This window comes from Papio anubis, chromosome 15 (genome assembly GCF_008728515.1).
Source record: "Papio anubis isolate 15944 chromosome 15, Panubis1.0, whole genome shotgun sequence".
Classification (NCBI taxonomy): domain Eukaryota; kingdom Metazoa; phylum Chordata; class Mammalia; order Primates; family Cercopithecidae; genus Papio; species Papio anubis.
The window spans coordinates 3,117,763-3,131,402 of record NC_044990.1 but is presented as its reverse complement, the minus strand read 5'-3'; the positions used below and the strand labels follow the sequence as shown (position 1 = coordinate 3,131,402).

The window sequence follows — 13,640 nt, the reverse complement described above, 5'->3', positions numbered from 1 at the left end:
GACCATAAACTCTTTGTTCAATGTATACATATAGTGAGCCTTCAATGAACTAAACTGAATAGTTACACCAGCCTTATTAGTTTTTTTTAAAAAGTGATATTAATTCCATACAGTAACCTTAAAAAACTTGAGCTATCACAGTATCTGGATGACATTATAGGAAGTGTCCAGAAGAGGTCAGTATAACAGTAATAAAAGTATGGTTTTGGGAGCAAATTAAATGTGAATGCAAATTAAATTATTTTGCAATCAATAAACTTTAAAAGCTTTCAAAAATACTATGTCAATTATTTTCCTCTTTAATTAAAGTTACAATCCTCAAAATAGATGGCCATAGACCTTTCACATAAAAAAAATGAGTAATCAAATGATTTTATACTCAACTAAAAACTAAGAGTTTTCATCTGGATTGTAATTACTTGGATGATTCTCACTCAGATTCTCTGATTATTTATCAATATGAATCACCCAGTGAACACATTTTAACAAATATAATTAATATTCCCTGTAAAATTGTTATATCAATTAAATATTCGTATATTAGACTACTAAATGTATTGTTTTCATGGTACCTTTGGGGAACTGGAAGTCAATACTTATAAAAATTGAACTCAGTGTTCTAAGAGAAGATAGAGGGGAAAAAATTCACATGTAATAAATAAGAAATCATTGAGATGCAGGAGAAATTAGGTATAAGAAAGGCTAAAAGAAAAAGAAAACTTTTCTCTTTAGAAGAGAAAATAGAGTACTACCTAAAATTTCAGTGTTATGTTATACACTGGCAATTACTGAATTGGGTTATGATATTCTAAAAGTATTTTCCCATGAACACATGACTTTGAATAATTTGTAAGAAACAGATATTGCAACTCCATCAAGAATAGACTTTTTGGGCAGTGATTATTTGGGCAGAAAATGTAAGTGTGACGTGTGTATATCAGAATCACAGGAAATACATGAAGAATAATTATCAAAATAGAATCTATGCATGGTAAAAAGGAAGTCAATCAGAAAGGCTTAGAATAAAATCTCCTGCTGTCTCCTTCTTTTCCCCCACCACACCACTACCTCCACGTGTCTGAGGTCACTACTTAGATCTTCCTTTTCATACTTAGCTCTTACCTTTAATTGGCCTCCTATTGCTATGTCTCAGTGTATTAACTCTAGACGTGATCTATCCAGTTTTTTCATGCAGGTTTTCATCCTGCAGCACTCTCCTCCTTTCTCCTATGTAGTTCTGTCACCCCTTTCACCTCCTTCTGCGGTCAACTTGGCAATTTCACACAGTCTACTTAAATATTTATCTCCTGTTTCAAAATCATGGAGAGTATACTTGACCCTCATGCTCTTTTACCGAGTACACGGTGCTGCAGCCGCTCCATCCTCCACCTGTGACCGTGGTGCACACCACTCCTGTCTCCAGCCCTCTTTCAGTTTACCTGCACTTTTACATGATCAAAGCTGATTCCATTCCATTCCATTTGAAAACCATAATGGCATCTCCTGTGATTTGACCAGCTTGATTAAAAAAAAAAAAAAAAAAAAAAAAAACCAACAGAAAGTGTTCACATTTTTATAGCTATTTTCCTTTCATAGACAAATACTGATTTTATTACCTCTGTGCCACTCAGTGTTTCTATTACCAGTTCCAAATGGAATCTACTTTGAAAAATATCCCTCCAAATATTTTAATGACTTCATATTGACATTATGGCTTTCCCACACAGTTTTTATTGCTGGAATTTCTGAATTCCTTTTTTATCTCTTTGTTACAAGAAGAAATTGCGTGAAATATGCCTCTGACATTCTATCTTAGTTGTCTCTTGACTTTTATTAATTTTTAATCTACTATATGGAATCGATTCCATTTTTTCTCCTTGAAAGGTACTTGCCTTCATTTTTTAATATAAACAGTTTCTGTCATGGTTGGATCATGACTTTCTTGTGTGACTAACCTCCACCTCCCTTGTTTTGTAACTATATTCCTTTTCATTTCTTGTATTGTTTACCTCTATCACATCCTCAAGCTTCTGCCAAACTTGTAGTAAACATGACCATCATATACAATCTCCTTTTTCTGTGGTATTGGTGTGATGCGGGCTCTCCCTTTTCCTGTCCCCATCTGCTGGTTGAGGCTCCCACAGCTGTGGCCTTGAGTAGGTGTCACTGCTCTCTTGAGCTGGGCTAATTGTTCTCTGGACCTTCACTCATGTTCTTTCATTTACTCCCTTGCTTTGATGGTGTGCACCCTCAATAATTATTCAGAAAGGAGGGTTGGGAAGCAGATTGTCTGAGACTTTTGGTGTCTGAAAATTTATCTATTCTGCTCTCAAATTGGTTAATAATTCATTTCATTTAGCATAGAATTCTGGATTGAAATAGTTCCTACTGAACTTTGAAGTCCTTGCTGCACTGACATCTATCATTAAGAGTTCCTGCAGAGACATGTAATTCTGTCCTAATTTTCATTTCTAGTTTACACTGAGTAAGATATATTACTGTTTAAAGGCATCTGTGCCTATCTTTTGGTCAAATTAATATTCTTCCCAATTTATTTCCTTTTACATTCATCTGACATTTTATATATCTGATGTGATCAAAGAGAAGACAGCATGCAGTTAGGAAATTTAAGTGTATTCATTCTTATTGCAAACTAGTTATTATCAAGAATACTAAAGTTATATTCCATGAATGTTCTTAAATTTCTTTACCTTGATCAGAAATTTCTGATGAAGGGTTAGAAAGTGGATGATGGTAGGAATTACGAAAAGAAAAATAGATGACATAAGGTAAATTTGGAGGAAAATAGCAGAATTGAACAGAAAAGAGCAGAAGTCTGGATATAGAGGAATAGACCGATCTGTGCCCAGGAACCTTGAAAGTATGTTGGCCATTGAAAATTTGTGGAAATCTTCATTTACATAAGAAACACTCCTTCTCCGAGATGGTTTCTTCCATTATAGTGACATTCCTGGGCTCTCTCTTCAATTTTTACTCATTTCTTCCCAGGAAAAGTGCATTTATGCGCCTCATCTGTGAGCTGGAGCCAGAAAGCGGGCCTGCATGTGTGATTCCTCCTCCCTCTTTAGGGACCTGGCTCCATGTCTGCAGAGAGGACAATTTTTGCCTGGGTCCTTCATGCTGAGAGTTTAAGATGCAATCTTCCCTTTGGAAACCCATGATTTCCCAGCGCTGCCTGGTGGGTGAGTGGGTAGACCCTTGTCCAGAATGTAACATCAGGAGTCCACCACTGCTGCACATCTAGCATACATTCTCTCACAGCTCCATTTGTCAAACAAAACTGACAGAGCTTCACTGGCCTCATTCTTTTGTCTGTTTTTCAGTTGGCTCAGAAAGTGGGCGGTAAATAGAGATATGATTTTTCTCAATCTTCTCAAACTCAAAAAACATTAACATCAGCATTTAACAACCACATATATTTGTTGAGAATCTACTACATAGTAGGGGCTATTCTGTATCAACATGTGTCCTTCTTTAACCCTTCTCTCCCACTTCCTCCTTTCTTGCAGGACTGGTGTCCCCCTAAGCACCTTCATCCTACTCCTGGCCTTCAGCATAGACTAATCTGTGACTGTTGCTTGTCTATAACCTGTTCATCCATCACTTGATATTAAGTTTGATGGCAGAGACTCAGTCTTGATACCTACATTTCTTTAGTCTCTAGATACTCATTAATTATTTGCTAAATTAATGAATAGATCAGTAAACCATTAACTTTAAACCATAAACTTTCTGTGCTTAAGTAGCTTTCTTTCCCACTGAGGAGGCAGACAGCTACATACTCGATAATATGGTTAGCATTACAATTTAGACATGAACTAAGGGCTGTGGAAGCAAATAAAGGAAAACTTTAATGTATTTGGAAGAGACCTGTTGATTCTCCAACAGCACAGATCATTATTATTAATTCTTTTAAATGTTCTAATATTTTTATATATTTTAAATATGCATAATATAGTAATATATGAATATAATTTATAAATGTATAGAAGTCAACACATACTGAGATATGTATCAGTCACTTTCCTAAATGTTATGTTTTTTATTAATTCATAAACAAACTTGGAGATCACCAACCTAAATCTTAAACCAATTTTCTTCTTTGAAAAGAAGAGAGAAAAAGAGAAAAGAGAAAACCACATATTCTTAGAGCTTATTGGACATCTCCCTCAAACGTTCCCTGGAATACAGACATGAAATCATGCAATATTGCAATTGCAACATTGCAAATGCCCCAGGGAATAAAAGTACAGATAAGGAGAGGTTAATCCGTGAGTAAGAGGTAGTGGAGATGACTTGTGATCAGATATTCAAGTCCAAAGGCAATCTTCCCTGTACAGGAAACCTGATTCCTTTCAATTACATGGTATGGGCCTCAACCCTGGCCTCCCTAATTTTGAATCGTATCCTCAGTGTTGATGACTTTGGCTCAGCCTCTTAGATCAGGGGTTCCCAAGCCCAGGCCATGAACCGGTACTGGTCCATGGCCTGTTAGGAACCGGGCTGCACAGCAGGAGACGAGTGGCTGGTGAGTGAACATTAAATTAATGCCAAGCTCTGCTTCCTGTCAGATCAGTGGAGGCATGAGATTCTCACAAGAGTGCGAACCCTGTTGTGAACTACTCATGAGAGGGATCTAGGCGGCATGCATCTTATGAGACTCTAATGCCTGATGATCTTATCTGGAACAGTTACATGCTGAAACTATCCCCTATGCCCTCCATCTATGGAACAACTGTCTTCCACGAAATCGGACTCTGGTGCCAAAAAGGTTGGGGACTGCTGCCTTAGATCCCAAAAAGTCAGATGCAGATTCCTTATAGCCTCCTTGGTTTGACAGCTTGGCTGATATCCTGTACTCTGATTCTGATTAACATTACATGGCGTTAGTTTCAAAATCTTCTGTTCTCTATTTTTCCTTAGAGATAACAAAAATCTCAGGCTTTGAAGTCAGTTGAGCTTTAACTTTACTTTCTTCACTTAACAGCAGTGTAATGTTAAGTCAGTCAGTTATCTTCTTCAATGGTCAATGTTCTCCTATTAATGTTGGGAATAATACTATCTCCCATTTAAGGTTAACGACATAATTAAATGAGATAATGTACAAAAGGTGTTTGACGTGTAGTAAAATACATGTTAAGTAGTTAGCTATTATAATTATTCCTTAATGCTGAGAGTGAATTTATCAAAAAGAAATAAGATACGTGACTTACAGATTATGATACATGTGGCCTTTACAATAAAAGTATCTTGGTTTACCTACTGAAATGCCTGACATACTAAAGACACTTTGACTTAATGGTATATGTTATCATTTATGTGCTCAATTAGTAATTAACTCTCATAGGCAGACCATAGCATAGCACTTTTATACAATCAAGCCAAATTATATTATTTTCTTTATAGTTTAGCCTTCAAATCGACATCATGGTCAACAAGTTCCTCTGTTATGATGCATACAGGTCATTAGGCTTGACCACACACAGGGGCACGGCCATGGGCTGAAAGGCAGAGAAGCTGGACACCCATGCAGCTGCACTTGTCTTGCTCCTGACACTACCTCTCTCAGGTTACTTCTGAGGGTCCCTGAGCTCCTCACCTCTCATCCTCATGCCAGCTACTGAGAACTCTTTACCATCCTGTTCCCTCAAGAAATCTTTGTCCTCTGAAAATGTGTGCCTGGATACCAGAGGCCCCGTGACAACAGACATGCTGTGTCGTGAGGTCACAAGGGTGGTGGCAAGACAATTACGCTGTGGCTGGGGGAAAAGACACCAGAAGAAGAAGGTGACAACAGGAAGAGGAGAAGCAGCAATTCAGGTGGCTTTAGCTCCTCGTGTTTGAAGACTCAAAGGCAGGGACATTTCATGGACACATAGACAAGCTCATGTCTTTATCATCCTTCCTTCTACTCAAACTTTCTTTGCATTGATTCTCTGCCATATGTGCCACTTGGCTCCAGCAGACATCTTACATCATTTAATTTAAATCATTTCAATCAATGTGTGTATACTACCCTCAATAAGCTAATGATCACAAAGTCCATTTGTTTTCACAGGAAAGGAGGATTCCAATTAAAGGAAGAAATGAAGGGTTTGGCCCCAAGTACATTAAATATATCACCCAGCCCAGTTCCTTAACATGAAAGAAAGAAAGCAGTTTGATATCAAGCATTAGATTCTATGGGATTTCATGTGACTTAGGACAGGACAGGCCAATCAGACATTCTCTTGTTCATAGAGATTATTTTGGAAGGATTCAATCCAAGCCAATTAGACTTAATCAGAGCAAATTCCACTACTTTTATTTCTGCCACCAGGAAGACACACTTTCTTCTCTGCTTGCCCTGAATTGGATAGTGCCGGAAGCCTGGATTTGTCAGCAGCCACACAAGCCAGCCAACGCAGCAGAGAACAGAGATGAGGGACAGAGAAAAACTGATGGCCATGCTTAGGCCATGGATCAAGGCATGCCCAAGCCAGCCCCCATCTTGTGTTTCTCAGTTACGCCAGTCAATAAATTGTCTTTGTTGCTCAAAACTGTATAGCTGGTGTTTGATCATTTGCAACATGAAGAATCTAATACAAGTTTGAGGCAAACCAATGCAATAATCTAAAGAAGTTGCGTGTGTGTGTGTGTGTGTGAGAGAGAGAGAGCGAGAGAGAGAGAGAGAGAGACTGAGTCTCACTCTGTTGCTGGGCTGGAGTGCAGTGGCGAGATCTCGGCTTGCTGCAACCTCCGCCTCCCTGGTTCAAGCGATTCTCCTGCCTCAGCCTCCTGAGTAGCTGGAACTACAGGCATATACCACCATGCCCAGCTAATTTTTGTATTCTTAGTAGAGATGGGGTTTCACCATGTTGGCCAAGACGGTCTCGATCTCTTGACCTCGTGATCCACCCACCTCAGCCTCCCAAAGTGCTGGGATTATGGGTGTGAGCCATTGTGCCGACTGCCTTTTTTTTTTTTTTCCGCAGGGTGATGGTGGGTTAGCTCCTGACAAATGGAAGAATAAGGGGGAATGCAACCACAAGTAGAAAGGGATATTTAAAAATGAAGAGAGAAGATGGACACAAATTTGAATGACTCCCTGCCATTAGTAAAGCAAACAGAACTTACAGGTTGTGGAAATCCACATCATCAGTGTTGGCTCACATGAATGAGGAGGACTGTTCAGTGTTCTCCTGTGCTCTGGGTAGGAAGGGGGTCAAAGATGAGGGTAGAGAAAGATTACTAGGTTTTGCAAGAGAGAACTAGTGGGAAAATTTAATATGACAGCTCTAAGTTTTATATAGATATATATTATAAATTATTCAGTAAATGATATTATATATAAAATAATTTATAATATATATATAAATTATTCAGTAAACCTCATGGATGAGTTCTTGACTTTCTCATATACTGTATCTCATCAAATCTAAGAATGATGATTATAAGAACACCATTACTTCTATGCCATTAAGAAAGGAAATTCCAATGCGAATTAAACCATATTACTGAATGTAATATGCCTCACAATTTCAGAGCTACTAAATGTGAGAAAAATGGGCATCTTAGATTTGGTGAAATATGATAATAACACAATAGAGTGCATATTAATAGCAGATGCCTGTCAATCATGCCTTATATAGACAATTGTTATCAATGATTATCTCTGTCAGGTATGTGAGCAAGCTTTTGCTGATTTTAAAAAATGTTTGTCTGCTAGAATAGATGACAAATGTAGTTCTTGTTTAAGACAGAGAAGTAATGGATTTTTAGGTAATTGCATGGAAATGTCCATTATTATGTACAGAGATTACAGTAACGCAATTAATTACCAACTGTCCTCAAGACTGTACTGAGAAGCTGTGTTATTTTGTGTTACATGAGTTAGCTGTATGGCAAAGGCACCAGTACCCTGCTGGGGCTACTACTGCTGTCTTTGGTCCAAGAGGCACCAACTAGGTGCCAAACACTGTTCCAGGGCTGAGGACACCATCGCGAACGGGACAAAAGAGGCCTCTTGTTGTAGAGACTTCTTAGAGGTTATATTCTAGCTGAAGGGAAACAGCCAGTAGGTATGAAATTTCTCATATTTAAATATGAAACGCAAGACAATTTTCTATAGTAACAAGAGAATAAATAGAATCACTAGGAGAATATTTTAAATACAATGGTAAAGAAGGTTTTTCTGGCACATGAAGCTAAAAAGCTTCTGTACAGCAAAGGAAACAATCAATGAAGTGAAAAAACAAGCCACGGAATGGGAGAAAATATTTGCAGACTACCCATCTGACGAGGGATTAATAACCAGAATATCTAAGGAGCTCAAACAACTCTATAGGAAAAAATATACTTATCCAATAAAAAAATGGGCAAGCAGGCCAGGCACGGTGACTCATGTCTGTAATCTCAGCACTTTGGGAGGCCGAGGCAGGCGGATCACCTGAGGTCAGGAGTTCAAGACCAGCCTGGTCAACATGGTGAAACCTCATCTCTAACTAAAAATACAAAAAATTAGTTGGGAGTGGTGGCACATGCCTGTAATCCCAGCTACTCAGAAGGCTGAAGCAGGAGAATCGCTTGAACCCAGGAGGTGGAGGTTGCAGTGAGCTGAGATGGCGCCGTTGCACTCCAGCCTGGGTGGCAGAGCAAGACTCTCTGTCTCAAAAAAACAAAAACAAAAAAAAAGGCAAAAGATTGGAATACATATTTCTCAAAAGAAGACATACAAATAGCAAACAGCATATGAAAAGGTGCTCAACATCATCGATCATCAGAGGAATGCAAATAAAAACTACAACGAGATACTGTCTCACCCCAGCTAAAAATGGCTTATATCCAAAAGACAGGCAATAACAAATGCTGGTGAGGACGTGGAGAAAGAAGAACCCTTGTACACTGTTGGTGGGAATGTAAATTAGTACAACTACTATGGAGAACACTTTGGAGACAAAGACTGAAAACAGAGCTACTACATGATCCAGCAATCCCACTGCTGGGTATATACCTCTAAGAAAGGAAATCGGTCTATTGAAGAGATATCTGCACTCCCATGTTTGTTGTAGCACTGTTCACAATAGCCACAATTTGGAAGCAACCTATATCCATCAACAGATTAATGGAAATGTGCCATAAAGCAAATGTGGCACATGTACACAATGGAGTACTATTCAGCCATAAAAAGAATGAGATCTTGTCATCTGCAACAACATGGATGGAACAGGAGAACATTACGTTAAGTGAAATAAGCCAGGCACAAAAAGACAAACATTGTATGTTCTCATTTATTTGTGGCATCTAAAAATCAAAACAATTGAACTCATGGAGACACAGAGTAGAAGGATGGTTACCAAAGGCTGGGAAGGGTAGTGAAAGTGGGGGTGGGTGTTTGGATAATGGGTTAAAAAACAGAAAGAATAAGACCTAGTGTTTGATAGCACAACAGGATGACTACAATCAATAATAATTTAATTTTACACTTTAAAATAAAAAGAGTATAATAATTGGATTGTTTGTAACACAGGCACAAATGCCTGATGGATGATGACTGCATTCTCTGTGATGTGATTATCTCACATGGCATGCCTGTATCAGCTGTCTTCAATTCATTATGATTTTAGTTAAATTTTTCATATTTAAAAATGTTCCCTTTTCTGATTCAGGTAACTTACTATATCTTAGTTTTGAAAAAGAGTTTAGCAACAAATATTGAGTAAAGCCTACTAGACAAAAATAGTGTATTTTTACACATTAATACCTGGTTCATGTTACTTTTCCCGTTCAGCTTTCATTATTTAATTACTAACGTAGCTATACTTTGATATAATGGAATGACTCAGGGTTTTGTACCTAAAGCAACCAAGCCCACATCCATGCCGGAATTTAATTTAGGTGATCTCACTCAGGGGTTCAGAACTGGGTCCCCTCTTCAAACCAAGCCTGAATGAGGCATTAACCTAATTGAAATTGAGTCTGAATTAGGTATTAGGTCCAGACATTTTTCTAGACAGCAGATCTGTAACTACTACCAGATTAAATTACCTTGGAAAGCATCATTTTACCCTCTTCTTACTTTTCCTGCTGTTTCCTATTCCAGCACAAATATTTCCCTCATATGTAACAAAATGAAATGTGAAAATGCATGTTGCTAAGATAGTTATTTTATTTCCTAATTTTGAAGATGTCATATTCAGAAATGTATATGCTAATTTACTTTAACCGGGGATTCCTGTATAGAAAACATTGTATTGTTACCACTGTCAACACACAACTAATTTTTTTACTTCACATGTTTAACTACAGAAAACCTAAGAAAATTGGCATTCAGAAACTACAAGGCACCATCACTTAAGTATGAATTATTGTACCACTATTATGTCCATATAAATAATTTTCTTATAATTTTAGAATAAGAAATAAAATTATCTTTATCTTTTTTAGTTAACTATAACCATGTCCCTAGATACTTATGTATTTTACCCACAGTACAATAAGGTATCCTGTAGGACACAGTCTTATTTTTCTAAATTATTTATTTATTATTTATTTATATATATTTGAGACTGAGTCTTGCTCTATCACCCAGGCTGGAGTGCATTGGCACAACCTTGGCTCACTGCAACCTCCGCCACCCAAGTTCAAGCGATTCTCAGCCTCCTGAGAAGCTGGGACTACTGGCGTGTGCCATGGCACCCACATAATTTTTGCATTTTTAGTAGAGATCGGGTTTCACCATGTTGCCCAGGCTGGTTTTGAACTCCTGACCTCAGGTGATCTGCCAGCCTTGGCCTCCCAAAGTGCTGGGATTACAAGAGGACACAGCCCTTTTTTTTTTTTTTTGTAACAGACAGAGTCAAGTTCTGTTGCCCAGGCTGGAGTGCAGTGGCCTGATCTCGGCTCACTGCAAGCTCTGCCTCCTGGATTCACGCCATTCTCCTGCCTCAACCTCTGGAGTAGCTGGGACTACAGGCGTCTGCCACCATGTCCGGCTAATTTTTTAGAAATATTTTTAGTAGAGACGGGGTGTCACTGTATTAGTCAGGAGCCAGGATGGTCTCGATCTCCTGACCTCGTGATGGGCCCGCCTCGGCCTCCCAAAGTGCTGGGATTACAGGCATGAGCCACCGTGCCCGCCCAGGACACAGTCTTAAGTAGTAAACATCAAGTGAGAGTCTGACAAATAAGAAAAAATCATTCCTAAGATAACATAATGATGCTGATTAAAATGTAATAGTGTGTGTATATATGTGTATACATATTTAAATAAAAATGATTTTAAATATTACCAACCCACAATTTATAAAATGCTACTTTTAAAATGAGGTTATTACCCTGGTTATCTCTGAAAGGTGTTTCAGTAGTTTTAAAATGTAAATAAGTTATTTGTACAATGTGAAAGTTTGCTTATTGATTTTATAGTCTGTTATATAGACTAGCTAGGCTATGTAGTTCTGATCATTTGAATTTATTAAATGAGCTATTTATCACTACCTTTTTTCCGTGATTTAAGAAAGGCTGCCTGACAGATTACAGTCATGACACAGGACACCTTCTCTGCACATGTGAGGCCACGGTGTAAGTGTACCATACACGTTAATTATTTACATGTAACATGCACTAAATATTGCGTCTGTCATATTCAGCAAAAAACATTAAAGGTGAAAAGAATAGAGGACTTAAGTACAATATTTGAAAATATAACTGCTGTATAACTTTAAAAGTTTACTGTAAGATATTTTAACACATGTGGATGGATGCCTGCTTGCTAGTCAATTTGGAAGCATACTGTCATGAAGAGAAGTTTTCATACCAGAGACACTGAACCAGTTAGCAAAAGAATCCATCAACAAAAACGAAGATTTCAGCTTATGTGTAATTTTGGACTGGAATTGTATAATCTTTTCTTTACAGTTTCTTTATAGCCTGTTCACATCAAAGGAAGAAAAGCATAGGAAGACCCGTATTCAAAATATTTGCATTGAAAAATGTAAATACTATTCCATTGCTTTACTAGCACCAATTTACCTGCGTTAAGGAACAGCCAGGAGTATTAGTACATGAATACTATGGATACACAGGGAGTGCCAGCGTTATAAAATTCGCCTGTACAATATCATCACGGGATGAGTGGATGTTTCACAGATCAACTGTCTGGTACTGTGCTAACATTCAGAAACATCAGAATACTCAGTAATGATGTAAGAATAAGCAGCTTGCTGACTTTGATGTAACCAAGTGACAGCATGCATATATGTAAATACTAATTAGTGGTACTTAATGGCGGTAATGAGTATAAGGGTGGTGAGGATCATCAAGAAATTATGTAATCCCACTGAAGACGACAGAGCCCCGCTGCGCTTCAGTTCCCCTCTAAAACCCCCAAGCAAACCCTATGCAACTTTGCACTTGGTGCAGACACTCGGCTTACTGTGTTACAGACTTCCCAGCGAGCAACCCAGAGCAATGTTTTTGGCAAAATCATTTGCATCAAACCAATTCACTCTCATTCTCTCACACCAGACACAAGCACACAACAAGTTATCAAGTCTCACTGCAGAAGGATCAGTTACTGAAGTCTTTGGGCAAAGAAAGGCCAACTGTCTAAATTACATTTTACTCTTGTCCCTGAGCCCCGACAAAGGGGCAGGGGAAGGATACTGCTGTCTAGGGCAGAGAAGGCGAGAAGAAAGAGGACACGGGTGGTTATGGAGTCCTAGGGGGAAGGCTGGAACTGGCATAGCGACGTCTAACAACAGAGGGGTTAGTTTAGGAGGTTGGAGGAGAAGGAAGGGACCCAGGAATCCGGGGAACTGAAGGCGAAGGGGCGGGCAGTGGCTATTCTCTTTACCTGCTGTATTTCTTGGAGTCCCGGAACGCAAACAGCCACTGCATTTCCCTTCATTCCAGACGGGATGACACCACCGTCTTCTCCCCGGACAGCGCGGGCCTCCGCTGCGTCCTTCCTCAGCGACCGCAGCGACGACTCTGCTCCAGGGCGGGGGAGCAGCTTTCCGAGCCGCGGGCGCCCACCTCCCCCCCGGACTCCGGGCAATACCGGCCAGGGCGCGCGGGGAGGTGGGGGCCAGGGATTCCCCAGGAACTAGCCTGGGCTGCTGCACCGCTTTCAGGGCAGTCCTGCGCCTCGCCGAGCCCTGGGCGCCGCCAGCTGGACGCCAGTCACCTCCCACTGCGCCCCAGACGCCGCCAAGTCCCGGTACCGTGCGCCCCTCCAGATGTCCGAAAGCGCCTCTCCAGGGCAGCTGATGCCCCTCTGTGTCCTTCCCGCGACGGGCCGGGCCCGCCACTCCACACCTCCCGTGTCCCTCCACGTCCATCACCGCGTGCCTCTCCAGCATCCCCCTCCCCTCCAAGATCCAACACAGCACCCCTTCAGCCGTTTCCCGCGTCCCTCCAGAAGTTCCTCCAGCGACTGCCCCGCCCCTCCACTCCACACCTCGCGTGTCCCTCCATGTCGGTCACCGTGTGCCTCTCCAGCATCCCCCCTCCCCTCAGTTCCAACCCTTTCAGATGTTCCCCGCGTCGCTCCAGCGACTGCCCCGCCCCTCCACTTTTCCTGTCTCTCCAACGCTATCCAGGCGCTCCCCTTCAGCACGTCCCCACTCCTCCACTGCACT

At 40.2% G+C, this 13,640-nt stretch overlaps 1 protein-coding gene across 4 annotated transcripts in view; it reads right to left on the bottom strand.

The window, feature by feature from the left end:
- Window positions 1-12,950, bottom strand: part of SGCG (sarcoglycan gamma) — a 98,942-nt gene extending 85,992 nt beyond the window's left edge. The window contains exons 1-2 of one of the 4 annotated variants that reach the window (XM_031655759.1): window positions 5,621-6,641; window positions 1,355-1,518 (exon numbers count right to left, since the gene is read on the bottom strand). Coding sequence is in view for 2 of the 4 variants with exons in the window: in XM_031655761.1 (XP_031511621.1) it covers window positions 12,854-12,907 (54 nt within the window). In the remaining 2 variants the exon portion in view is untranslated. Of the gene's footprint in view, window positions 1-1,354; window positions 1,519-5,620; window positions 6,642-12,853 lie in introns of those variants that run through there. The other 3 variants (XM_031655761.1, XM_031655757.1, XM_031655760.1) reach the window with 3 other exon arrangements.
- Window positions 12,951-13,640: the final 690 nt, after the last annotated feature.